This window comes from Ictidomys tridecemlineatus, chromosome 3 (genome assembly GCF_052094955.1).
Source record: "Ictidomys tridecemlineatus isolate mIctTri1 chromosome 3, mIctTri1.hap1, whole genome shotgun sequence".
NCBI lineage: Eukaryota > Metazoa > Chordata > Mammalia > Rodentia > Sciuridae > Ictidomys > Ictidomys tridecemlineatus.
In genome coordinates, this window is record NC_135479.1 from 143,026,169 (window position 1) to 143,053,580 (window position 27,412).

The window sequence follows — 27,412 nt, forward strand, 5'->3', positions numbered from 1 at the left end:
CACTGGGTTGAGATCTATGTTTTCCAATATTTTCTTGCAATCTGTGGCTTTTCATTCAATTTTCTTCATAGCATCTTCCGAAGAACAGAAGTTCTTAGTGGTGTTGTTTTTCCAGTTCTGGAGATCGAATCGAGGTGCTCTGCCACAGAGTGTTGTTATTTATTCTACTTGGAAAATCATGTCCTCTGTGAGAAACAGTTTTATTTCCTTCTTTCCAACATGTGTGTTTTTATTTCTTTTTCTTCTTAGTGTTGACTAGGAATGATAGGAGTGGGCATCTCTGCCGTGAGATTCCTTTAGTATGGCATTCGCTTGATTAAAGGCTCTTTCAGGAAGACTGGTGGGCAGCATCAGTGGGGGAGGTGAAGCTGCAGACCCTGAGTCAACTGAAAAGACAGAAGAGCCTGTCTGCTAATCACCTCCCATCCTTTTAGTCAGCACCCCACCACTGCCATATGTGGTTCCCTCCCCCCTGTGACTCCTGTGCTTGGCCCTTATTCCTCAGCCCTGTGGTCTGCCTGTCTTCTCCTCTCTCCAGCTTCACTCCATCATTGAGTTTGCCTGGCAGCCGTTTTTTTTCCTCCATCCTGTGGTTCTTCCAGCCCCAGGTCAGGCCATAGGCCCTTCCTCCTCTGATCAGAATGAGGCCCTCCATGTCCAGGATCACTATTCTCAAGGGACCTAAGTGTGGTTTGCCCTCTGGGGTTCCCCAGTCAGGGCTCCTTTCCATTATTGGCAGCACGATCTCAGGCAGTGATCCCATGCTCCACCTTCACTCTCTTTCTACTCTGCCCCCTGACTGCAACTCCTCCTGGAGTCCCTTGCTTGGTGGTTGGTGGCAAGGACTCTGGGGCCAGACCTCATAAGTCCAAATCAGAGCTCTAGAACTAAGCAGCAGGGAGACCTTGGGTAGCTACTTAGCCCCTGGTCAGTCAACTTCCCTATCTGTAAAACAGGGAATTGTGGGTTAATTCATGTTAACCACATAGAACAGTGTCTGTACCAGAAAGTGCCCTGTGGGCTGAATACAGACCACAATAAACATTGATGAGGATGTGGGGGAAAAGGTACAGTCATACACTGCTGGTGGGACTGCAAATTGGTGCAACCTAATCTAGAAAGCAGTATGGAGATTCCTTAGAAAACTTGGAATAGAACCACTATTTGACCCAGCTATCCCTCTCCTAGGTCTATATCCAAAGGACTTAAAATCAGCATATTACAAGGACACAGCCACATCAATATTTATAGCAGCTCAATTCACAATAGCTAAACTGTGGAAACAGCCTGGATGCCCATAAATAGATGAATGGATAGAGAAACTGTGGTATATATACCTAATGGAAGATTACTCAGCATTAAAATAGAATAAAATTATGACATGTGCAAGTAAATGAATGGAGTTAGAGAATATCATGCTAAATGAAGTAAGCCAATCCCAAAAATCCAAAGGCTGAATGTTCTCTCTGATAAGGAAAAATGGAGAAACTTTGATGGGGCAAAGGGGAGGCAGAGGTAAGGAGGGGGCATGGGGGTAGGAAAGATGGTGGAATGAGATAGACATCATTACCCTAGGTACATGTTATGAATGCACATATGGTGTGACGCTACATTAGATACAACCATAGAAATGTAAATTTGTGCTGCAGTTGTGTACAATGAATTAAAATGCATGGTGCTGTGATATATACCTAATTAAAAATACCAAACAAAAAAAGAAACCCTAAGGCTAGCATGGTCTGCTCCAAAGCTCAATAGACCTGGTAGTTATGATTCTACTACCACTCCTGACCTTTTTCCATGACCCAATGCATGTCATTCCTTCTTCTTGTGCTACAACAGAAATTGACATAAAATTTGGAGGTAGACTGTGACCCAAACATTACTTCATTCTCAGTAGAAACACAACTGACCAAGAGAAATCTGAAAAAAATATTCAACATTACTAATCCTTAGAGAAATGCAAATTAAAATCATAATGAGATACCCTCCCACACCTATTAGAATGGCTATTATCCAAAAGACAAAAGAACCAGTGGCACATGCCTTCATCCCAGTAACTCAGGAGGCTGAGGAGGGAGGATTATAAATTCAAGGTAAACCTCAGCAACTTAGTGAGACCTGATCTCAAAATAAAAAGTAAAAAGGTCTCTGGATGGCTATCAGGGCTAAAGTACCCCTGGGTTCAACCCCCAGTATAAATAAAAGAAAAAGAAAGAAAGACAAAAGATATTAAGTACTGGTCTGGATGTGGACAAACTAGAATTCTTGTACTATGTTTGGGGGAATGTAAATTAGTACAATCATTATGGAAATAAGTATGGGAAGTTTCTTTAAAAAATTAAAAATAGAGGGGCTTAGATGTGGCTCAAGCGGTAGCGCACTCACCTGGCATGCATGCGGCCTGGGTTCGATCCTCAGCACCACATACAAAAAAAGATGTTGTGCTTGCCGAAAACTAAGTAAATAAATAAATATTTTAAAATTCTCTCTTACTCCTTCTCTCTCTCTCTCTCTCTCTCTCTCTCTCTCTCTCTCTTTAAAAAAAAAAAGAATTAAAAATAGAGCTCAGTTGGTAGAGTGCTTGCCTTGCATGGACAAGGCCCTGGGTTCAATCCCCAGCACCAAAAAAACAAAACAACAACAACAAAAAACTACCCTATTGTCCAGCCAATCAGTGGATGAATGGATACAGAAAATGTGGTTTAGAAATATAAGGGGATACTCTCTAGTCTTTAAAAAAATAAGGAAATCCTATCATTTATGACAAATGAATGAGGCCAAAGGACATTTTACTGTGGGAAATAAGCGGGCACAGGGCACCTATCACATGATCTCACCTACATGTGGAATCTATAAAAAGTTGAACTCATAGAAACAGAGAGCAGAATGGGGAGTGGCTGGGCGGTGGAGGGGGAAGATGCTGGTCCCAGGAGAACAAACTACACTTAGATGAGAGGGATGAGTTTAAGGGATCTATTGTGCAATATAATGACTACAGTTAATAATAACATACAACAGAATGACTACAGTTGATAATGTTATCTACACTAAAAATGACTCAAAGAGTAGATTTTAAGGGTTCCCACCACAAATAAGAATATGAAGGGGCTGGGGATGTGGCTCAAGCGGTAGCGCGCTCGCCTGGCATGCGTGCGGCCCGGGTTCGATCCTCAGCACCACATACAAACAAAGATGTTGTGTCCGCCCAGAACTAAAAAAAATAAATAAATGTTAAAATTCTCTCTCTCTCTCTCTCTCTCTCTCTCTCTCTCTCTCTCTCTCTCTCTCTCCTCTTAAAAAAAAAAAGAATATGAATTAATGTATATGTTAAAAAGCTTGACTCAGACATTCTTCAATGTATACATGTTTCAAAATATGTTGTATGCCATAAATATGTACAAATTATTATTATTATTGTTATTATCATTGTCATCAGGGATTGAACCTAGGATTGTTTAACCATTGAGTCACATCCCCAGCTCATTTTATTTTTGAAAGAGAATTATGTCATAAAGCCCACCATGGAAGTGAGGGAAACTGGGAAGATATTTAGTTGGTAGATTTCTACCTCCTTCCCCAAACTGGAGCTCTGTTACAACAAAAAGGAAGAAGTGGAGCTAGGATGAGCAATGAGCACTGTTGACTCCAATTAGCACTGGGCCTGAAAGGGGGATAACCATCACCAAACTTCTCCCCATGCCATCTTCACATATTTTATGGCCTCTGTATTAGCCTGCTTTCTGTTGCTCTAACAAAATACCCGAGAACACATAATTTATAAGGAGGTAAGGTTTATTTAACTCAGAATCCAAGATTTGGCAGCTCCTGCAAGTGATCTCTGGTGAGGGTGTTCACAACATGGTGAATGGCATCATGGTGGGAGGACATACAAGGAGTGAAAGGTTAATAAAATAGGTACTTGTCACTCCGTTTCTCTACATGCTTAACAAAACACTGTTGAAATTTTAAGAACTGTTTGCTAATCTTGTTCTCAGAATGTGCTATCCCTAAATGTGGACTGTCTGCTAATCTTGTTCCCAGAATGAGCTGTCCCCAACTGCCAAACTACTTCTCTCGCTGCCCTCTCCAGGGAAAGTATATAAGCTCTGCTCAAGCTGTTCTCAGGGCTCTATCTCTCTTTGCTATAGAGAGCTCGGGCCCCAGCATGCTGGTCTCCAAATAAACCCACCCTTCTGCTGTTGCATAAGACAGTCTCTTGTGGTCTCTTACTCCGACGTTTCGCTGGATCCTTACAGGAGTACAGATTGCATGGCCACAAAACAGGGAGGGACCAATCTGGCTTTTTTTATAACAACCCCCTCTCACAGGAGCAAATGGGGGCCCATGAGAAGTCCATTAGTCCCTTGAGAGGGCATCTTGCAGAGTGACTGATTTACCTCCCACTAGGCCCACCTATTTCAGGTTCTACCACCTCATCACTGAGGACCAACCCTCCAGCCTTTGAACCTTTGGGGACAAACCACATCACATCATCACAAGCTCCAACAAAGCTACCATCATAAGAGCAAGATGTCCCAGTCTACAACATGTGCGTATGTGAGGGTGGGGGAAGGTTGATCTCAGAAGTCACTGGAAGCAGCCAGAGCCCCCATTCCAGAACCTCTGTGATGTCACTTCTGTTGTCATGGCAGTCTGGGTGCCAACCCAGAAGAGTTCGTTGGTGGCTTCAGTCTGTGAGACTAGGTGGTCTAGCCATGGTCCCTTCACAGAGTATCATGCCCCCAAATGAACCTCCGATCGAATCCTCATGGCTGAAACCAAGCCTGTTTCCAGCTTTTAATGCAATGCTTCTTACTACAATAAGTGGCATCTTTTTCGCCTTTCCGTGAGTCTCCCATGGAAGGTGTCAGTGTCTTAGACACAGAAGGGAAAATAGACAACGACAGTACAGAGGCAGGGAGGGAAGTGGAGAGAGAGGGTCAGCAGGGGAAGAATGATATAGAGTTAGAGGAAACCCAATGTGCAAGCACAGAGGTTTTGAGTGCCTGACGCATTTAGGGAACTGTGAGAGACTGGTAATGCTGGCGACATTTGGTGGAGTCTCCATGGTCTGTCTCTAACCTGGATATTTAGATCTGTCCTTAAGGCGAGTGAGTCCTACCTCAGGTGAACTAGGCCTCGTGGGGAGCTCTGGGTTTCCCCAGACTAGGACTGAGTCTGGTTCTGGTTTCAGATGCCGGTGGTTGGCTCAGAACGGGCAGTGGGAATTTGCTGTGGTTTCGGGCCTACTCTTTCTAGTGTCCTTCTGCAGCCTCATTTTCCTCAACATGTCAGACCCAGGCATTTTACACAGAGGTAAGGCCTCAGACCCCTGGAAAAAGAGGTGGTACCCCAAGGGCTGATGCCTATAGGGCTGATTTCAAAAGTGCTAACCCCCCCTCAACCCCACCCCCCGCCCCCATGGCCTCAGGATCCCTTCCCTCCATGTCATTATTACTTGGGTCCTGGCACTTCATTTCCCAAGCCACCGAAGTGTGAAAAAACAGAATCCTGGAGGTTTTCCAGCTGCTTTAGAAGGGAGGACTGGGCAGGCTGGCAAGAGAGGCCAGCAGGCTCTTCCAAACCACGCAGTTCACTCCTCCTCCTCCTCATTTTACACACGACTTCAAGCACTGATCACTATTCCAAAGGGGAGAGCTCTGTATAGAGCTCCTGTGGCTGGACAGCCCTTTCTCTTTGACTGCCCGCCCATCTGAGTGGTCAGCTTGCTCAACAGGGACCGGGGTTCCCCTGCCCACCTCCTCCCCACCCTTCTTGTTGCCCAATGATGCTATGGGGCTGCCCCAAGCAGTAGAGTGGTGGAAGGGCCTCCTGCCACTGCCCAAATCTCTTCCCCTGCCAGGCTCCTTAGAGGACCCCAACATTCAATACATAGCACGAGTGAACAACAAGGCCTTCCGCCTGCAGTGGTGCTCGAAGTGTTCTTTCCATCGTCCACCCCGGACCCACCACTGTCCCTTCTGTAATATCTGTGTGGAGGTAAGTACTCCTCCTTCCTGTCTACTCACCAACCCATCCCAGGGCACCTGGCCAGGACCAGAAACCTCACATCATATGTGGTCCAGGGTTGGGTATGAGACCATCTTCCCACACTGCTACAAGTGGCTCTTAGCCACTCTTGGTCACTTATATATGTTATTGCCTCCAGTTCTGCACCTGTCCTGAAAGGCTGGCCTTGCTTGCACAGGTGCTGACATGCAAAGAGCACCATCTGTGCTAAGCCTGGTGGAGTCAAGGGGAGGAAGGGCAGTGACTGTCCCAACCCCTAGCTTGCTGATACTAGATACCCATTACTTTAGGCCAGCTGCTGCCCTGTTCTGGGGATCTTTGCCTGACCACCTCTGGGTGTCCAATTGAGGGTTTCCTGGGTTCTGAGTGCTCTTCTCTCATGTGCACATATTCGTCCTGTACTGGTTTCCAAGTACAGAAGGCTGGCTGGGCAAGGAATTCTTCTCATCCTTACCCAGTATCTGAAAAAATACAGCTTCAGAGTTTTTCTGTATCCTGCTCAAAGTGACACCAGGCAGGTCTTGTCTCTAAAGACCTCACTCATGACAAATGACCTGATGAGCCATGGCATCCTAACTGTGCTCTATCCAAGGACATGCTGGTTTCACCCTGGAGACAGGAGCTCACGAGTAGGGCCAAGAGCAGGAGGTCCAGGGGCTGGGTTGGGGGGGGGGGCTCAAGATTTGGGGGTGTTGGGCTAAGCCAAATAGACCCTCAAGGTCTGCCTTCTCTCCCCTAGGACTTTGACCACCACTGCCTGTGGGTAAACAATTGTATAGGCCAAAGAAATTTCCGCGTATTCGTGCTGCTGCTGGTGACCCTGAGTCTTTATCTGGTTGTTCTTCTGGCTTCCTGTGTGCTTTTCCTCATTCGTACAAGACACATGCCCTTGTCGCTGGACTCAGCCATGGCGTATCCACACAGTCCCAAGGGCCCATACTGGGAAGAGAATGGGTTGTGCGGAGGGACGGACAGCCAAGAGGCAGGACAGCCAAGAGGCGGGGTTAACTGAGGGCAGGGCTGATGTGTGGGCAAGGCTAAAGGGAGAAGCCACTTGGGAGGACCTGTGAAGTCAGGCTGAAGGCGAGTGGGGTCAGGGAGATGGGCCGGGTAGGATGGACTATGGAGTTAAGAATCTAGGGAGGCCAAGAAGTGGGGTAATGAAGGTTGAAAAGGGACAAGTGGGAGGACAGCATGGTGGGGTGAGGTTTCTCTTGGGTGTGCTGGATTAACTGTCCAGGCCAGGGAGGAAAAAGTGGGTGGGTGGGGGCAGCCGGGGCGGGGCTAGTGAGGGCGTGTCGGTCGTTGGGCGGGGCCAGGAGAGAACAGTTTGGCTGTTCTTCTTAGCTTGTGTGCTCACAGCATCGCAGTAGCTGTAACGGCCTTGGTACTCCTGCTGCCTGTCATTATGCTCCTGGTGGTCCAGGCTGTGTCGGTGAGCAAGGTAAGCAAGTACTGCAATACCAGACGGTGCGGAGGCATCTTGCATCTTTGGGACTCCAGAACTTTCTACTGATCTTCACTGCCCTTGGTCCTGATAGTGCCTCATGATTCCTTCCAGACCCACCTCTTAAGATACAGCTCAGATCTTTCCTCTCCCTGGAGCTCAGTGGTCATTCTCCCTCCTGGGTGCATTGCATGGAGAGCCTGTTATTTGAGGGATGGGTACCTCCTGCGCTTGTGTTGATAAGAACCCTCTGATCAGAATAACACCAGCAGACACCTAGGAAAATGCTTGAGACGGGGGTTGGTCCTGAGTGGTGTAGCAGCCTGGAAGAAACTGAGTTTGGTGAGGCCAGCATTGTAGAGGAGGATGTGCCACTCTTCCTGTCCTAGGTGTGATTTTGCAAAAGTGGAAGACAGGAGTGTGTTGTCTGTGAGAGGCACACCTTTGCAAAAAGGCACAGAAACCCGAAAGTAGGATGTTAAGGAAATGAGGAGGGAACAATTCTAAATCAAACCCAAGGTGGCATGGGCAATGAAGTTGACCCCGTGGGAGTCAAGATTAAAAAGCCCCTAAAAGTTGAGCTTCAAATTTAGTTTTGACGAAGTGGAAACCTGGGAGCCATGGTGGGATTAAAAAAAAAAAAAAAAAAAAAAAAACTCATTTATTGAGGAATAAATTAAAACTGCAAAATTCACCCTTTTAGTCTAGGATAAGGGATTTTGACAAATGGATACTGTCCTGCATTCTCCAGCATGATCAAGTTTAGGCAGTTTCTTTACTCCAGAATATCCTTTCATTCACCTGTTGTTGTCAGTCTCTCTCCCTATGTCCTTCTGGTTTTTCTTTTTTTCCAGGATCACATGTAAATGGAGTCATTGCCTTTTTTCCTCTGGCTTTATTTATTTAGCACAATGTATTTGAGATTCATCCATGTTGTCGCTCATATCAGTATTTTATTTCCTTTTATTGCTGTGTAGTAGCATATGAATGCCCTACAGATTGTTATACATTCACCAAATGAAGGATTTTTTACATTATATCTAGTTTTTGCCAGTATTTTGTTTTGTTTTTTTCAAACTAGAAATTGAACCCCGGGGGTGTTTAATCACTGAGCCACATACCTAGCACCCCTTCCATTATGCTTTAAAAATTTATTATTTTTTTTTAAATTTTGAGACAGGGTCTCACTAAGTTGCTTAGAACATCACTAAGTTGCTGAGGCTGACTTTGAACTTGCCATCCTCTTGCTTCAGGCTCCCAAGCCTCTGGGATTACAGGTGTGGGCCACCCAGCTAGTTTGGGGTAATTATAAATAAAGCTGCCCCAAACATTGGTGCACAGGCATGTGAACATAAGTTTTCATTTTTGTTGAATAAATTCTTAGGGGTGGCATTGCTGAGTCATAAGGTAAATGTGTGGAACTTTGTAGCAAATTGCCAAGTTTGTCTTCTAAAACAACTGTAAGGTTTCTAAATTCTAGCAGCAATGTTTGGGAATTCTAGTTGCTTCACATTCTCACCAACATTTCACATTTTTTTTTCAAATATATTTTAGGTATCAGTTGACTTTTTATTTATTTATATGCAGTGCTAAGAATTGAATTCAGTGCCTCACACACACTAGGCAAGCATTCTACCACTGAGCCACAACCCCAGCCCCTCAAACTGTCCTTTGTTATTTTGTTTTGTCTTTTAATCATAACCTGTCTTATTAAATGAGTTGTAGTATTTCATTAAGGTTCCAGGTTGTGTTTTCTTAATGAGTAATGATGTTGAGCCTATTTTCATGTCTGTTTGGCCATCAGTAGGTCTTTGGTAAAGTGTTTACTCCTGGCAGGGCACAGTGGCACACACCTGTAATCCTAGCAGCTTGGGAGGCTGAGACAGGAGGATTCCCAGTTCAAAGCCAGCCTCAGCAAAGCGAGACACTAAGCAACTCAGTGAGACCCTGTCTCTAATAAAATACAAAAAAATTGGACTGAGGATGTGGCTCAGTGGTTGAGTGTCCCTATATTCAATCCGTGGTACCCACTCCCCAAAAAGCGTTTACTCCAGTCTTTTGCCCATTTGAAAAAACGGGTTGTTTTCTTATTGAGTTTTAAGAGTTGTCTACATCAGATTCAGATCTAGGTTTTGCAAATCTCTTCTTGCAATCTGTGACTTGTCATTCCATTTTCTTCATAGCATCTTCCCAAAAGCAGGAGTCCTTAGTGTTGTTTTTCTAGGACTGGGGATGCTCAACCACTGAGTTCTCCCCCAGTATTTTGTGGCTGTTGTACATTCTACATAGAAAATTGTCATTTGTGAAGAACAGTTTCATTACCTTCTTTCCAATCTGTGTATCTTTATTGCTTTTTCTTTTTAGTGTTGAATAGGAATGATAGGAGTGGACATCTCTGTCATGGGATTCCTTTAGTATGGCAATCACTTGACTAATGGCTCTTTCAGGAAGACTGGTGGGCAGCATCAGTGGGGGAGGGGGCACTGCAGACCCCGAGACAGTGAACAGACAAAGGAGCCTCTCTGCTCATCACCTCCCATCCTTTTAGTCACCAGCCCACCACTGCCATATCTGGTCCCCCTCCCAGCTGAGACTCTGTGCTTGGCCCTTATTCATCAGCCCTGTGGTCTGCCTTTACTTTGAGCTTGACCTTTACTGTTTTGTGTACTGAAGGCCTTCAGCCCAGATTTTCCTGGACCATGTGATTTTTGACTAGGAAACTATGATTGGGCCTCCCCACTGCCCCTGTCCTACCAAATAGTGAAATTCAATTAAGGCATAATTTTAGAAAAAAAATGAGAGGTGGGGAAATGAAGTGGGAGTGGGGTGGTGACATTGTCTTTGGAGCAATTGAGCAGCACAAGGAAGAGTTTAAAAGGTATCTGAAAGGGGCTGGGGTTGTAGCTCAGTGGCAAAGAACTTGCCTAGCATGTGTGAGGCACTGAGTTCGATCCTCAGTACCCCATACAAATTAAAAAAATAATAAGGTCTAACAACAACTAAAAAATATTTTTTAAAAAAATGGGGGGGGGGTATATGGAAGGATGAGGTAAGAGGACAGGTGTAGCCAATGGAGACAGAACAAGGATCTTGCACAGGGAGGCACAAGATGATGAGGAGCCCTGAGAAGGCAGGAGAAGGGGGTGCAGTGTCAGCACTGTCTGGGGACAGCTGCTCACAAGTGGGTCAAGGGAGGTCACTCTTCCTAGGAGCCTAGGAAGGCAGGAGGCCCTGGGTCACTCTTGGGCTCCCCTGCTCTTAGAATCTTGCTCCAGGCCTGGGTTGAGCCCTGGCTTAGCTGACTAACTTAGGAAGGGTCACTGGGAGATGGCCTTGACCAGTCCTGCTGGTTCTGAGCTCCTCTTCCCATCCCCATCTCCCTCAGGGCAGATCACTCCGGAAAAACAACCCCTTCGACCTGGGCTGTGCCAACAACTGGTACTTGACCATTTGTATGCCAGTGGGACCCAAGTGAGTTGGTAAACTGGAGGCTCAAGTGGTAGACCTGGGGCTGGTGGGAGTGGGGTGGGATAAAGCTGGGTCTTCTTCTCTGGTCCCTGACCCCAGCTCCCAGGCCCTGTCACCCATTGTCCTTTCCTTTGGGGTTTTCTCCAGGGCACTTTGGGAGCCTCTGGGAACATCCCTATTCATTGCCCTTCTAGGTTCTTGCCCTAAGAAATGGGTAAAGGGGAACTGCAGCCGGGATAAGACTCCTGGCTGGGAACCCTGGGCTCTGTGCTTTCCAAGCTGAGGGTGAGGGTGGTCAGGGGGACCAGGCCAGGTGGGTAGTGACTCCCTGCATTTGATCTGTCGCACCCCAGGTACATGTCTGCAGCTATTTGGATGCAGCGGAAGGAAGGCACGGAGTGGGACCCTGAACAAGGGAACCCAGTGCACACACAGTTCTCGCCACAACATTCCCGTCAACACCATCCCACAGAGTTCCCTGGGCCCACATCTCCAACACATGGGCAGGGCCCCCCAGGGAGTGGCGAGGCTGCAGCTTTACAGGAGGTGAGGAATAGTGGGTATACATTGGGAGAGGGATGTCTGTGGGTCGAACATGTGTTGGGGGAGGCCCCTGAGGTCAGGCTGGCCCTGAAGCTGAAGCACATGGAGCTTAAGGAATGGAATTATGGACCTGGAGTGTGCGGGGTCCAGGTTTCAGAGCACTCCCAGGTGTTGCTGAATAGACAAAGAGAAAAGACTGCACCACTAATTTGCTAGTTGGCCTTGGCCAGTCCCTTACCTTTCTAGGCCTCAGTTTCCTCAGTTATTAATGAGGACTGAGACTAGTAATTTATGTTTTAAAGGAGATTCTTTGTTGGGGGAGAGGGGGACAGGGAATTGAACTCAGGGCACTCGACCCCTGAGCCACATCCCCAGCCCTATTTTGTATTTTATTTAGAGACAGGTTCTCACTAAGTTGCTTAGTGCCTCATTTTTGCTGAGGCTGGCTTTGAACTTGTGATCCTCCTGCCTCAGCCTCCCAAGCCACTAGAATTGTAGTCATGTGCCATTGTGCCTGGCTCTTTTTTTTTTTTTTTAATGGAAATTTGTACTTGAAATCCCATGTGAAATATATGAAGTGGAGCATTAGGAGTGCAGTAGGGTAGATAACCCATGGTGCCCCCCAAGGGCCCTTGCAGTACTTGGGATACCAGCCCTCTCCTTTGTCCTGCCTCCTGGGGCCCAGAGCCATGACTGTGAACTGCAGGATAGAGGCTAGAAAGAACCCCATGTATTGACTTATGTGTTTAGATTTCCATCAGCCCGATGCCGCAGCAGGAAGCCCACAGAGAAGGCTTGGCCTCCCATCCATGAGCCTCTCACTCACCCATTCACACTGCTGGATACTAAGACATCTGAACTTCATCTTCTGAGCCTCCATGTGGAGGCCTCTGGTAGCTGAGCCCTCAATCACTCCCCTATTGGGAGTGCTAAGACTTCCATTCCTGTTGTACATTTGTAAATAGTTTTTACTTCTTCCTATGGCTGCTCTGTCTGTTCTAGGCTTAGAGAAGCGGTGTTTCCTGGGGGTGTAGGGAGGCTCTGAGGGGCTGGAACAAAGCCTTCTTAGAAGGGAAGATCCTTGCTCTCTGGAGACCCAAGCTCGGGAACCAACATTGTCTAGCTCATTGACCTTGAGCAAGACACTTAGCATTTCTCTCATCCTTAAAATGTGGCAACAGTAATACTCACAGTGACTGACCTGGCTGGCTTCCTGGCAAGGGCTGAAGATGAGAGGAGAGAAAACCCCCAGCTAGCACTGGGGATGGAACAAGCCCTGCCCTGCAGCATCCCTGTCTGACTGCAGGGGGTGCCCGCTGCCCAGGAATTTGAAAACCAAGTCTGGCCCAGCCCTCTTGTGGGAGGTGAGCCAGCCTGAGGCAGTCTGGAGCCCCCTCCTGGCTGCCTCCTCCCCAGATGTGGGAGGGTGGGGGTATTCATCCTGCATCTCTCCTGCAACTGTGTCCCACCCTGGTCCCTTCCTCCTGGGGTGCATCAGATGCTGGTTCTGGTCCTATCCCTGGGGTAGACTCAGGTCTTTTGAGTCTGCAGGCCCCAGAGTGTGGGGCAGGGGGCATATCAAACGGTAGGTCTGTTAGTCTCCAGAGTGTGATCTTGGGACTGGGAGTAATATCACCTTCATAGTAGGTTGTTGGAGGAGGAGGTGAGGAGTTTCATCTAGTGCACAGCAGGCAAGCAATGAATGCAGCTGGAATGATCCATGGTTATTTTCTCCACTAGTTGGGCAACTGACCATCTCAGAATTTCCAGAGTACTATTAGTGGTTGTGGGGCTCTCTGAATTTGTATCAAGGACCCCATATCATCTTGCCACATGAAGCATCAGGACAGACAAACCATACTGCTTCTTTCCATACTTGTATCAGGGTGAAACCATCTTGTGTGATAAAGGTGGAGGCAAAAAGATGTCAACCAAGGGGTCAGATACATGTCCCCTAGGGTGTGTGTGTGTGTGTGTGTGTGTGTGAGAGAGAGAGAGAGAGTATGCACATGTGTTGGTATGAGCTCATCCTCGGGGGTTTGTTCGCCTAGCCCCTTATCCTTTCTGACCAACTTTAGGAGGTGGGTGACCTACGATGCAGGATGTGTCTCCAACTCTCCAGACCACAGAGTCCCACCACAAGATTGCTCTTCCCTCTTCCTTTCCTCCCCAAACTGTCCTGGGAAGCCCAGGCTCAGCCCCACCTGCCTGTCCTGGCTGGAACTCCAACTCTTCTCATCCTCTCTCCCTGTTCCAGTATCTATCTCCATGGGCTCAAGTCCCTTTGGGGCTTAAGGCTTTTCTCAAATCTTATTCCTGCTCACTTCCTCTGTCTGGGAAGCCCAAGTTCATGGGCACATGGCAGAGAAGGAGGGGAGGAGTCTTTTTGAGTCCCTGTGCCCAGGTTTTAGTGCCTGTGAACCTGTGTGTGCAGGAGGGATGGCTCAACCCTGCTGACCAACAGGGGGAAAGGCCGAGTGGGGAAGCCAGAGGCTCCCAAGCTCATTCCCCAAGGAGAGCCCTCCCGCTAAACTGGATCTGGGTGAGGGAGGAGAGAGGCGGTCCAGGAGCCTGGGCCAAGGCCTGGATGTGCATCATAGAACTACCTGGGTGGGGGAGTGCTGGAGGGAGTCCAGCTCCAGGGGGGAGGGGGAGGCCAAGAAGGCCAGGCCCCAGTCTCTGGGGAGTTCATGCTGCCTCCTGCCAGTCCCACTGGCTGTCCCCCTGCCATCCTGCCTATCCCCCTGCCATCCTGCCTGGTTCAGGTCTGCACTTATTGGCTCCCTGCCTTCAGGTATACAGGGCCTCACTCAGTCTCAGGCAAGGGCCTTCCAAATCCTAAGCTAGATGTGAGACATCTCCTTGACAATCTGGTCCTCAGTTTCCCCACTGAGGAAGGATGTAATTTCCCTCAGATTCTCAAAAGAGGGCGTGGCCTTTCCAAAGGCAAAGACTTCCTGCTCTGGGATGAAGATTTTAGGTGTGTCTGCCCCCTGTCCCCAGCCTAGGATTCCTAGGATTTCCTTAAGAAAGGCCCTTGGATCACACTCACTGCTTCTTGAGCATTAAGTGGGACATAGAACATTTCTTCCTTTGACGTCCTCCACCATACCCTCTACCCTAAGCCTTGCGCCAGTCTTGTGACTCCTTGCCAAGTTGAGAGGCCCCAACTGGGCTGCACCCCCTTCCATTTTTGCCCCCTTCTCATTTCTGCTAAATGTGCCCTTGATTCTCAGATATTCCCCACCCAATCCTTGGCCCATGGATAAGGCAAGGGGTGTTATAGGGGCCCAGTTACGGGGCCCACTGTCCACATACCCAGGAAACTCTGCCATCCCTGGGCCAGAGCCAAGAAATGGCCCCCATGCCTGCAGGGCTACCAGGTGCCCACAAGCTCCTAGAACTGTAATGCCAGATTTGTGGGACCCCAGTAGACCTCCAGGAGCCGAATCCAATGCAGTTACACAAGAGTCTTTATTGCAGGCTCGAGCCTGGACTCTCAACCATTTCCAACGCAGCGGTCCTGAGTAGTGAGTCCCAACCCTTAGTTCAGTGAGGATTTATAGGTTTTGGGGGGATACTCTATGCATCACAACATCACACAGCAAATCATTTTATACCACGGGAAAATCAAACAACAATTCTTAACATTGATTAGCACATGCACTGGCGGGAACAGTTGGGTAAGGGTAGTTGGTGAGTTCAAATGGTGGATACATTTGAACTGATTGGTTTAGGCCCGGAAGGGTTGCAAGGGTGTATATGCCAAACTGCAGGGTTGTCTAATCATGTTATCAATCACCAAAACTACTGGGAGGTCACCTAACATTTCAGGTATTTTTCCTGTCTCATGCTGATTGGTGGTTGCTAGGGGGTTGCTATGGGTCCTTACCTAGTGTAACTGAGTCAGGGGCACCTAGCACCGCAGATCCCTTCTGTTAAACAACTCAGCAGGGTGGGTATGTGCCTAAGAGCCTTCTGTGGGTTTTTCCAAGGACAAGAGTCATGCCCCCTCCCTCTGGACAGGTCTTGAGGTAGAAGCTCAAAAATGGAGTCACATCAGTTTCTCAGAACCTGGGATGGAGAGCCTAGCATCTCCAGACCTTTCCTCGTGGGCCTCTTGGAAAGTCAGGGCATATAGGATGAGACTCAACCTAGTCACCCAGCTCTGCCGCCAACTAATGTGCCACAGGAGAATCTGTCTTCCCTTTGCTCAGACTTGGAGTCCTCGAGGTAATCATAGATACCACACTGAGGGTCACAGACTCTTAAGTCTTTAGGGAGGGAAGGGACTCAGGGCTACCTCATCCAGCTGTCTGCCACCCCCAGTTTCACAGATGGGGCTCTGGGACCTGCAGAGGGAAGAGTTTGCCCAAGATAACCTGGTGGCATCAGCCTGATGGCTTTCTCTGGTTCCCAGGGGACCACTCCCATTCCTGCTTCTAGGGCCATTCCAGCAGGGGAAGGGCTTGGGCAGTGACCACAGGGCCCCACTCTCTAGGCAAACTTAGAGCTGGCAGTGAAGTTCAGCACAGGGCTGGTTGCTGAGAAGGAGGCCAGTTTAAACCCTTCTCCAATCCTGCACTGTGCCCATAGTGCTCCTGCTGCCTCTGGCTCAGCCCTGCCCTGCTCTGCCCTGACCGCCCCACCCAAGAAGGCCCTGCAAGTGGCTGAAGGTGAGGCAAGGCTAGGACCCCTGGGGCAGAGGGGCTGGTTGTCTGAGGAAGTGCGGGTATCCTGCCCCTTTTACACACTTTAGAATTCCTTTGTTCTCATGCCTTCTCTTCCCCACAACCTGCTTACTTGACCTAAAAGTTGGAGTGATCCAAGGGCCAGAAGGAAGCTGACCAGGGGTCCTGGCAAGAAGGGAGCAGCCTAGGAGGCATTCATTAACAGTCCCTACAACTCCCTGCAGGGAGGAACAATCCCTGGAGGCTGGTAACCTTGGCAACAGGTGGAAAAGGGGAAGTGCTCTAGAGGTATTAGCATTTTATTACTTTTCCTTTCAAACCAGCCACCATCTTTCTGATCTGACCCCATTATTTATTACTTGCACTGTCCTTTTGCCCCTACCAAAAACACTTTCTGAACATGTGTCCTATGAAGGCAATGAAATTTGATTCCACGTGTACAGACCACTGATTACTTCAATTTTCCTTACCTCAATCACCTCTCCCCGTACCTTAGACCTCCCTGCTTCTTTATCATAAATATCCCTAAACCTTATGGAGAGGGAGATCTGAGACTTGATCTGTCTTCTGGCTTGGCTGCCTCCTAAATAAACCTTTTCTCTTTTGCAAAACTGGTTATTTTGAGATAGTAATTTGGGAAGACAGGGAGACATGCTAAGTGTCAAAAGAAGCACCATAAACCACTGAAATGTGAAAAGCTCCCTCCAACAGTTGCAACTTTGAGGGCAATGTGCAAGCGAGGGTGTGAAATTGTGTAGCTCTACTCTGCCTCCACCTCTAGTCCAGCCCCTAGCAATCCTCTCTCTGCAAACACCCCATACCAACAGGTTGCTCTCTGGAGATAGCCTGCTTTACCCCAACGGGGTCTCTCTCTTAAGATAAGCCCCCATTCTTCCTTGAATATGTATCTACTTCATAAATAAACCTCTATCTCTGCCTTTGACTGGTGCATGGTAATATTCTTTTCTGTCATGTCTGCAAGAACTCTGCTGGCCCTGAGTCAAGTTCCCCCTTTCTCTGGAAACATTTCAGACCATTCTTCAGAGAAATATCTTCTCCTGTGACCGGTTCAGTGATTGGCATGCCATCTATGGGAGGCAGGTGGCCAGGACCATGCCTAATTCAGTAACTGACTATCATGGAGAAGAGATCTCTCCAAAGAAGGGTCCAAAGAGTTCCCAGAGGGAACTCAGGGCAGCAAAGAATTTCAGCATGAGTCTGGCAAAGGCAGAGACAAAGGTTTATTTAGAAAGTAGATACACATTTAAGGGAGAATGCCACCTGTCTTGAGAGAGAAGCCCCTCCTTGAGTTGGAGGTCCAACATTTGTAGAAGGGCCATTGCCGCAGTCTTGGCTGGGCACAAGATCACGAGCCACTCACAGCTTTGTAGATTCAAACAGCAATTCTTTATTCCCGAACTCACACCGGCCTCTACACAAACACGTTCTGGGGAAAAATCACGTCCCAAAATACTTTCTCAATTCCTTGAGAACTCAATGGAAACTCAGGCAGCAGGAACGCCCTATACTCAGCAGCAATAACCTTAAACCTGGAACTTCCCTAAACCCAGATTGTCTTAAACCAGAACACCTTAAACCCAAATTATCTTAAACCAGGATACTTCCTAAAACCTGCAGTATACACCTTAAACCTGGATCCACCCTGGTCCTTGAGCAGGGTCACCTTTCTCAAAGACACATGCAATGTCACAGCAAATTTCCATTTAACATGGGGTACGCTGGCAAGGAAATTTCGACGCGTCATCCCTACTTGGCAATGGCCCTCAGCAGGCCATAGTCAGGGACAGGACTGGAGATGGAGACAGGGTGGAGCTGCACAATTGTAAGCTCGGTTTTCCCTGAGTTTATGTATTTCTCTCATTTTACAAGGACATGAGCCAAGAGCCTGTCAAGATTTTAACACAGTGACTCCCACTGCTTGCCTGTCCCCAAGCTTGTCTCTTTTGTCTAAAGAAAACACAGAGACCAAGCTAGAATTCTCATAGGACCAAGCCCATGGGGAAAGGGCTGAGAAAGGAGTGCAGGTTTGGGGGTTGGGGAGGGAATACTGAGGAGATAGCTCTGGCTGTCTCCCTATTCATTCGTACCTACTCCCTTTCTTGCAGTTTTGGAGAGAATACAGGTATGGGGGGAAGGCTGCAAAAGGGGTGGGGGGAGGCTTTCCTTTGGCCCCAGTGGTATCTGAAGAGCCAAAGTGGGCAGCAGGCCAGAAGCTGACTCTCTTGCCTAGCTGACTTATTAAAGTAAAACCACAGTTTTTATTATTTGATTGCTTGTTTTCTTTTGTCTGACTGTACTTACCCTCAATTTTGCCTAAACACGCACACTGGCTCATTCATTTAGCAGGCATATCCTGAACACCCACCAGTGACAAGAGTAAAATATGACCCTGTGCTCATTGTTCACAGACCTAGAAAGGGAGATGGACACTTAAAGAGTTAGTAAAAAAGATGAAAAGTGCCAAAACAAGTAGGGCTGTCTGTGAATGTATTAATCATACCTTTTTATTCTGCTTTTTGTTGTTGTGGTTATAGTTTTTAAATAAGGGACTGCTTCTTTGGGGTTAGCCAATTCCTAAAGACAGTGAAAAACTGCCTGAGGCACACCACTTATATGCATACCAACCACTCCAGGGCCTATACTCCTAACCTCTTCTTTCAGCAAGCTCTTAGTGTTCCCTTTACCTAATTGCCCCAGGGCCAGGTACCAGATTGCAAGAGACATTCCTAAACGCTGCAGCCTGTTGGAGTTAGCCAAACCAAACAATTCAAAACTTATGCTCCTTCACCCACTCCTTCCCTCGGAAACCACAATAAAGGCTCTGACCTTGTTTTCTGACTGATCTGGTATTTCCCTGTATGCTCCCCATTCACAGCCTGCAGTGCCTTCTGTTTGTAGGGATCAGTGGTATAAGTCCCTTCTTCCTTCATGACAGTACTTTCTTTGTCTATGTGACTTAACACACATTTCAAACAAATCCTGGGGTTGGGTATGATGGTGCATACCAGTAATCCCAGCAGTTCAGTAGGCTGAGACAAGAAGATAACAAGTTCAAAACCACCTCAGCAATTTAGCAAGGCCCTGTCTCAAAATGAAAAATAAAATAAAAAGGCTGGGGATGTGGCTCAATGATTAAGTGCCCTGGGCTCAATCCATGGTATCAAAACAAACAAGGAAAAAAAAAACAACCACCACCATTTCACTTTTAAGTTACACTTAAAACTGTGAATGTACCTATATCTCCCCTACTATTTTGTTTAGTATAAACAAACACAACTAGATAAGAGTTTGTTCCCCACATGGATTCTGTTTTATCATTCTCAGAGCAAAGAGTCTATTTATTTGTTTATGAACTATCTTAGTATGCCTGGGATGCTAAAATAATAAACAACAAATTTATTCCTCATAGTTCTGGGGACTGGAAAATGTAAGGTCATGGTACCAGCTTTCCTGATTCATAAATAACTTCCTGCTGTGTCCTCACTTGCTGAAAGAGGCAGATAAACCCCCTTGGCTTATTTTGAAGTTCACTATCCCATTTTTAAAGACAGTAATCTCTGGCAATAGGCATGCACTGTATACAGGAATATAGAGCCCTCATGACTTCATCATCTCCCATAGGTCCCACTTCCTGATGCCATCACCTTGGAGGCTTAGAAATTCAACATATGAATTTAGGGGTTGGGAGTAGGGATACAAATATTCAGACCATAGTAAGAATTTTTGTTTAAGAAACTGGGTGGGGGCCTGGGGCTGTAGCTCAGTGGTAGAGCGCTTGCCTCACACGTGTGAGGCACTGGATTTGATCCTCAGCACCACATAAAAAATAAATTCATAAACATAAATATTGTGTCCATCTACAACTAAAAAAAAAAAGAAAGACGGGCTGGGGATGTGGCTTAAGCGGTAACGCGCTCGCCTGGCATGCCCGGCCCTGGGTTCCATCCTCAGCACCACATACAAATAAAGATGTTGTGTCTGCTGGAAAAAAACTATAAAATATTAAAAAACTCTCTCTCTCTCTCTCTCTCTCTCTCTCTCTCTCTCTCTCTCTCTCTCTCTTTCTGAGTTGGTCCCTGTTCTTTAAAAAAAAGAAAGAAAGAAACTAGGTGGGATTTGGAGGCGGTAGCTGGGGAAGTTTGAGGAATTAGGAATATCCCATTTGTAATGAATTCTTAGTAAGTTTCAAACAAAAATCAGGTAGTCTGACAACTTCTGAATATCAAAGAAAACTATCCATTTCTAGAACTTCAATTGCCAGGCTCCTCTGTGTTTGCAAAGTATCTTTACAGTTAATCTGTCATTACTCATGTATAATAATAATTGGGAGATGTTATAAGACTCACTTGGCTTGAAATACCTTGGCCAATAACCTGGGTTTCCTGCCACCTTATTTGGTATAAATTGCCTAGTTATAACCTCTGTCAAAGGGTAATTTAAGTTATCTGGCAGGGGAGCAATGTCTCTCTTTGATGATTTGCAGCTGTTGAAGATTTCTAGTAACTAGCTTGACATAGAAATTTGGGGATGTTTCTCAAGAAATATCAGCTTAGAGGGCTGGGGTTGTGGCTCAGTGGTAGAGCGCTCGCCTAGCAGGCAGAAGGCACTGGGTTCCATCTTTAGCACCACATAAATGTAAAATGAAGATATTGTGTCCACCTAAAACTAAGAAATAAACATTTAAAAAAAATAAATATCAGCTTAGGGTTTAATTCTGCTAATTCTGGGTATTCTTAGATGACCTCCAAAGCTCAAGTGTTGAAGAGCTGGTCCCCAATGCAGCAGTGTTCAAAGATGGGGGTCTTTGAGAACTGATTAAATCATGAGGGCTTTGACTTCATCAATGCATTCGTTCATTTATGGTTCAGAGTTTACGGGGTTTTGAGTGAGAGGCTTTGTTATAAAAGCAAACTCTCCTTTGCTTCCTAGGCACCTCGAGGCCAATAGCTTTGGTCTACCACATGCTCCCGCAGTGATGTTCTGCCTCACTATAGGCCTAAAAGCAACAGAATCAGCTAATCATGGAATGAAACCTCTGAAACTATAACCCAAATAGAAATCTTTTCTCCTTACTAGTTGCATATCTCAAGTATTTTGTCACAGTGACACAAAGCTGATCAACAAACTGAATCTCAATCTTTTCCTTGGACATATTGCCACAAATCAGTTTGGATAATCACTTTGGCAGACACTGAGACTGACTGGGGCAGGATAGGTGTTCAATAAAATTTATTGCATATTCAGTTGAATGAATAGAAGCTTTACTGCATCAGTTCCAGCTGTGATTTGCATAGAACAGGGACCAACTCTAGTTATACAAAGCAAATAGAGAAATTCCTGGAAGGGTATCAGGAGTTCATAGAATTAAGGCAGTTATCTGGTGCGTGGCAAATTGCAGAATCAAGGCAGTTCCAGGGAGCTGGCACAAATCCACAGGTTCATGAATAATCTGGCCCTAGATTTGCCATTAGCCCTACCTCCAGCATCCCTTCTGATCCAAGATTCAAATTCCTGGGAGTTTAATGGTCTAAGTTACCTGTTTGAAATAATTAACCCAAAGGAGATAAAAGAAGGGTCTTCAACTCCCAAGATGGGAGGCTGCAATGGAAGAATTGTTCCAATAAAGCCTTCACACAATAAGAAAAATTTTAAAAAAGAATATGGTGGTAACGGAAGAGGGGAATTAGATATTGCACTGTGAAGAAAGACAAATGTCATTCACATTGATACTAAAAGAGAGATGGGCTGGGTGGGGGGGCGGTTACTGGTAAAGGAGGAAATACAAGGGTGTAGTTTCAGAAGAAGGCGAAAGTGACCATCACAGTCCTCATGTAGCCGCCAGACAGCTATAAGAACCTGGACAACGGGGAACAGAAAATAGGTATTTCATGGAGTTCCCAAGCTAACATAGGAGCTGAACAAATATTTGTTCATTGAATTCACAACAAAATGGAAACCTAAAACATGCTATTTAGATACAAGGAACTGAGTTTCCTTCTGTTAGCTCAGTGAGGAATGTGTCCCCATAGACAGTAACTCATCCTTAGAACCAGTTGAGACTTCCCATTTACTCTTAGGCCCTCATCACACTGTGCTGGGTTATCTTTTGCCTTCTGTGTCAGAAGTATGGGGTCTCCATGAAGTTAGCCTTGGGCTTTCCCAGACTTCAGCTACACTGGAGTGACTGCTTTCATGCTCCCAGGAGACATGCTTCTCTTTCTGGATTTTCAGATAAAGAATCAGCCCTGAACCATGTGAATGAGAAGTAATACTCCATTTATGTATGTTGTGTCAAAATGCATTCTACTGTCATGTAGAATAGAACAAAGAAAAAAAAAAGAATCAGCCCTTAATTCCTGGCAATTATTTATCTCTTTTTCTATAAGAATCTCTTTTCTAGCCAATCGCAGTGGTGCACGCCAGTAATCCCAGTGACTCAGGAGTCTGAGACAGGACGATCGTGAGTTCAAAGCCAGCCTCAGCAATGGCGAGGTGCTAAGCAACTCGTGAGACCCTGTCTCTAAAGAAAATACAAAAAAGGGCTGGGGATGTGACTCAGTGGTCAAGTGCCCCTGAGTTCAATCCACAGCACCCCCACAAAAAAGAATCTTCTCTGCTGCACGCTGCCCAGTCGTCTGGCCCAGCTGACAGTGACCTGTGGACCCTCTGACAGAAGAGTCACCTGGCCCTCAAATGCACCATGTCTGGTTCCTCCAGCATTGACACTATGAAGAAGGGGGTTCAGCAGGTCTGGCTGGAGGCCAGACTCAACCACATGAAGGTTTCCCAGGCAGTTGCAGACTTGAAAAAATTTTGTCTGCAGAATGCTCACCATGATCCCCTACTGACTGGAGTATCTTCATGTACAAGTTCCTTCAGACCCCAGAAAGTCTATTCCTTTTTGTAGTCATCTTTCTGAGGTTTCCCAAACCCACTGCTCAAGAACCAGTGAATATTCAAGAGAGCTTAATTTGAAGCCTGTACAAAAAATTTCCCTATAACACATGTACCTTAATATAATCTACTTTTGTCAATCCTTAACATCTACCTCTCTGAATTTTCATGAATTTCTATTTCACAAGGGTAATTATTTTATATACACTGGCAGCAACATACAATAAAATATTTATTTATTTATTTATTTTTTGGTACCAGGGATTGAACTCAAGGGCATTCAATCACTGAGCCACATCCCCAGCCCTATTTTGTGTTTTATTTAGAGACAGGATCTCACTGAGTTGTTTAGTGCCTTGCTTTTGCTGAGGCTGGCTTTGAACTCTCGATTCTCCTGTCTCAGTCTTCCCGGCTGCTAGGATTACAGGCAAGTGCCACTGTACCTGGCTCAAAATACTTAGTATTAAAAAAAAATATCTTCCTCTTGCAGAGAAACCACATAACCCAGATATTGAATCCTGGTGTACTATAAATCTGGATTTCAATTTTAGGTCTTTCCCTTATTTGCTGGTTGTCTCATCTTGTTTAATATGACCAGAGCCAGTTCATTACTCTGTGAAACTCCTGTCCTACAGGAATTTTGAGTGAAAATATACTTAAAGTTCCAGACACATAAAATACTGTATTTCTCATGATACCCAGCCATCAGGTCGTGTCCAAAAGATAGACCTATTAAAAATAATGCTCAAGGGCTGGGGATGTACCTCAGTGATAAATCGGTTGCTTGCATAAGGCCCTGTGTTAAATTCCCAGCATTGGGGCTGGGGATGTGGCTCAAGCGGTAGTGCCCTCGCCTGGCATGCGTGCGGTCCGGGTTCAATCCTCAGCACCACATACCAACAAAGATGTTGTGTCCGCCGAGAACTAAAAAATAAAGATTAAAAAAAAAATTCTCTCTCTCTCTCTCTCTCTCTCTCTCTCCTCTCACTCTCTCTTTAAAAAAAAAAAATTTCCCAGCATTGAAGACAAAAGAAAAGTTCAAGATACCACCTCCCCTCACCCAGAAAGAATATGTTAGACAGGTGTGGTGGCATTTGTGATCCCAGTGGCTTTGGAGGATGAGGCAGGAGAATTGCAGGTTCAAAGCCAGCCTTAGCAAATTAGTGAGGCCCTAAGAAACTCAGTGAGACTCTGTCTCTAAATAAAATACAAAAACATGCTGGGGATTTTGCTCAGTGGCTAAGCACCTCTGGGTTCAATTCCCAGTACCAAAAATAAGAATATGTTAGCTGGGACATGAGACTGATCAAATTATGTGCATTCAAGAATATGGTATAATGAATCCCAGTATTATGTATAATTTTACTAATAAAAATAAATAAATAGATTCCAATTTTTTACTTGGGGAAAAAAGCAATGTGTTAGCTTATCAACAACCCCAGAGTAGATCTGTAAATCTGATGCCTGGCATCATAAGTGTATCTGGTGGGTACAAATAATCATTTTCTAGAAACCCATTATTTTGTCATACAGCAACATTTCATTAGGTACTATCAGAGCTTGAATAAAATTTCCCAGTAAAATCTCTCCATTCTGGTCCAACGGTGTCATTCAGTGGTGGAGCAATTACCTAGCTCACGTGAGGCTCTGGGTTTGATCCACAGCACAGGGACCTCCCAAATCCTTTAAAGAAACAAGTGGTTCGATACACAAAGATGTTTGTTAGATCGAAGGAAGGTCACCACAGTGTAAAAGTAAAGTGTAAAGCTTGAAATTACTACAGAGAATTAAATAAATTATAATATAAATTATAATGATTTTGTTATAGATTTTTATGTAGCCGTTAAGAGATCCTGCAGAAATATATTTACTCACAAGTGGCTTTCTGAGGTAATAGCATGCAGTCAGAGTGGTCTGTCAGAGATTCCACCACGGGTATGGTCGGGCCAAAAGCACAGAAGGCAATGGTGCAGCCCATCAACCTCTTCTTCAGATGCTTGCAAAATAGGTGCCAATTTCAGGGGTGGTTCTATGAGCAAATGAATATAATGATAAGGGCTGTATCATTGGTTATGATGAGTACATGAGCTTTGTATCAGATGATGCAGAACAGATTTATTTTAAAACAGTCAAGAAAACAACTGGGTTGGATCATGCTAAAAGAAGATAATATTAGGCTGGGTACAGTGGCGCCTGCCTGTAATCCCTGCAGCTTGGGAGGCTAAGACAGGAGGATCTCAGATTCAAAGCCAGCCTCAGTGAAAACAAGGTGCTAAGCAACTCAATGAGACCCTGTCTCTAAAATAAAATACCAAATAGGTCTGGGGATGTGGCTCGGTGGTCAAGTGTCATGAGTTCAATCCCAAGTACCCCCCCCCAAAAAAAAAGAGATAATATTATTCTGTCACAAAGTGTCTCCAACTAGAAATGATAACTGAAAGGCTGGGACTGTAGCTCAGTGGTAGAGCACCCGCCTCACACATGTGAGGCACTGGGTTTGATCCTCAGTACCACATAAAAATAAATAGATATTGTGTCCAACTACAACTAAATATATATATACATATTTATTTATATTGGGGGGAAAAATTTTTTTCCTATTGTTTTTGTTACCTTTTTGTTATCAGATGACAATGCTGTGGGGTTGATTTTATTTTAAAAAGTTCTGGGCCAGGACAGTGGCACATTCCTAAACTCAGGAGGCTGAGACAAGACTATCACAAGTTGAAGGCTAACCTTAGAAACTTAGCAAGACCCTGTCTTAATAAAAGTAAAAAGAGTCTGGGATGTAGCTCAGTGATGCGTCCCTTGCCTAGGATACAATAGGTCTGGGGTTCAATCCCCAGTACCACACACATATACAAATAAAGGTTGGGGATATAGCTCAGGAATAGAGTGCTTACTTAGCATGTGCGAGGCCCTGGTTTTGATCTCACACACATACACACACACGTTTATATTTAGTTATACAGAAAGGTATTCTATATAAATAAATTATAAAATTATATTGGGGAGGTGGCCGGGTTGTGGCTAAGTGGTAGAGGGTACACCTGCCTTGTGTATGTGAGGCACTGGGTTTGATCCTCAGCATCACATAAAAAAAAAAAAGGTATTATGTCCATCTATAACAACAAAAAAATTTTTTTAAATTTAATAACATTATATGTAATCCTTTTTCTTCGCAGTATTGGAGACTGAACTCAGGAGTGCTCTATCAGTGAACTACATCCCCAGGCCTTTTTGTTTTGAGACTGGGTCTCAATCAATTCCTGAGCCTGGCCTGGAACTTGGGATCCTCCTGCCTCAGCCTCTTGAGTCGCTGGGATTACAGTTGTGTATTACCATGCCCAGCTGTGATCCTGGTTTTATCATGTATATGTATGATTTTTTAATATAATTTAATCTTTTTTAAAAAAATATTTATTTTTTTAGTTGTATTCGGACTCAATATCTTTATTTATTTTTATGTGGTGCTGAGGATCGAACCCAGGGCCTTCCACATGGTGGGCGAACGTTCTACCACTGAGCCATAACTCCAGCCCTAATGTAATTTAATCTTTTAAAATTTTTTTTTTTAGTTGTAGGTGGACATATTTATTTGTTTGGGTACTGGGGAATTGAACTCAGGGGCATTCAACTACAGAGCCACATCACCAGCCTTTTTTGTATTTTGTTTAGAGACAGGGTCTCATTGAGTTGCTTAGCGCCTCGTTTTTTGCTGAGACTGGCTTTGAACTGGTGATCCTCCTCCCTCAGCCTCTTGAGCCTCTGGGATTACAGGCAAGCACCATTGTGCTCATTTATTTATTTTATTTTAATGTAGTGCTGAGAGTCAAACCCAGTGCCTCACACATGGCAGGCAAGTGCTCAACCACTGAGCTACAACTTCAGCCCCAAATGTATGATATTTAAGGAAATATATAATAAATATTATCAGTGCTTATCTAATTCTCCCACAATTATATGTACATAAATTAGGGGAATATGATCATTGCATCCTTTTTGTCTTGATATTAGCCTCTTCAAGGACTCCATTTTTTGGTACAGGGGATTGAAATAGGGGCTTTCACATGCTAGGCAAGTGCTCTACTGATGAGCACCATACCCAGCCAATCCCCCTTGTTTTTAGACAGGGTCCCCCTGAGTTGCCCAAGCTGGCATCAAATTTGCCATCTTCCTGCCTCAGCCTCTTGAGTAGTGGGGATGAGGAGACATGTCCTGCAATGATTGGCTGAGACTAGATTTTTCAAAAAAATTTTTTCTCAAGGATATCTCTTAAGAAAATATAGGAACAAAACTGTGTCCAGAAAAACAA

The 27,412-nt window shown here is 45.5% G+C and overlaps 1 protein-coding gene and 1 pseudogene across 5 annotated transcripts; both read left to right on the forward strand.

The window, feature by feature from the left end:
- LOC144376401 (palmitoyltransferase ZDHHC19-like) lies at positions 1-27,381 on the forward strand. Of its 5 annotated transcripts, XM_078044030.1 has the most exons (8): positions 1-4,552; positions 5,198-5,319; positions 5,867-6,003; positions 6,773-6,945; positions 7,396-7,477; positions 10,866-10,951; positions 11,302-11,494; positions 12,242-12,472. In XM_078044030.1, exons 2-8 carry the CDS (start codon positions 5,292-5,294, stop codon positions 12,302-12,304), a joined length of 762 nt encoding a protein of 253 aa, XP_077900156.1. In that variant the 5' UTR covers positions 1-4,552; positions 5,198-5,291; the 3' UTR covers positions 12,305-12,472. The 5 variants fall into 5 exon arrangements, with proteins under 5 accessions (XP_077900156.1, XP_077900157.1, XP_077900158.1 ...); XM_078044031.1 differs by having other exon boundaries at positions 1-5,319; XM_078044032.1 differs by lacking the exons at positions 1-4,552; positions 5,198-5,319; positions 12,242-12,472 and adding an exon at positions 20,298-21,446 and having other exon boundaries at positions 5,456-6,003.
- Positions 22,004-24,072, forward strand: LOC144376402 (guanine nucleotide-binding protein G(I)/G(S)/G(O) subunit gamma-5 pseudogene; annotated as a pseudogene).
- Positions 27,382-27,412: the final 31 nt, after the last annotated feature.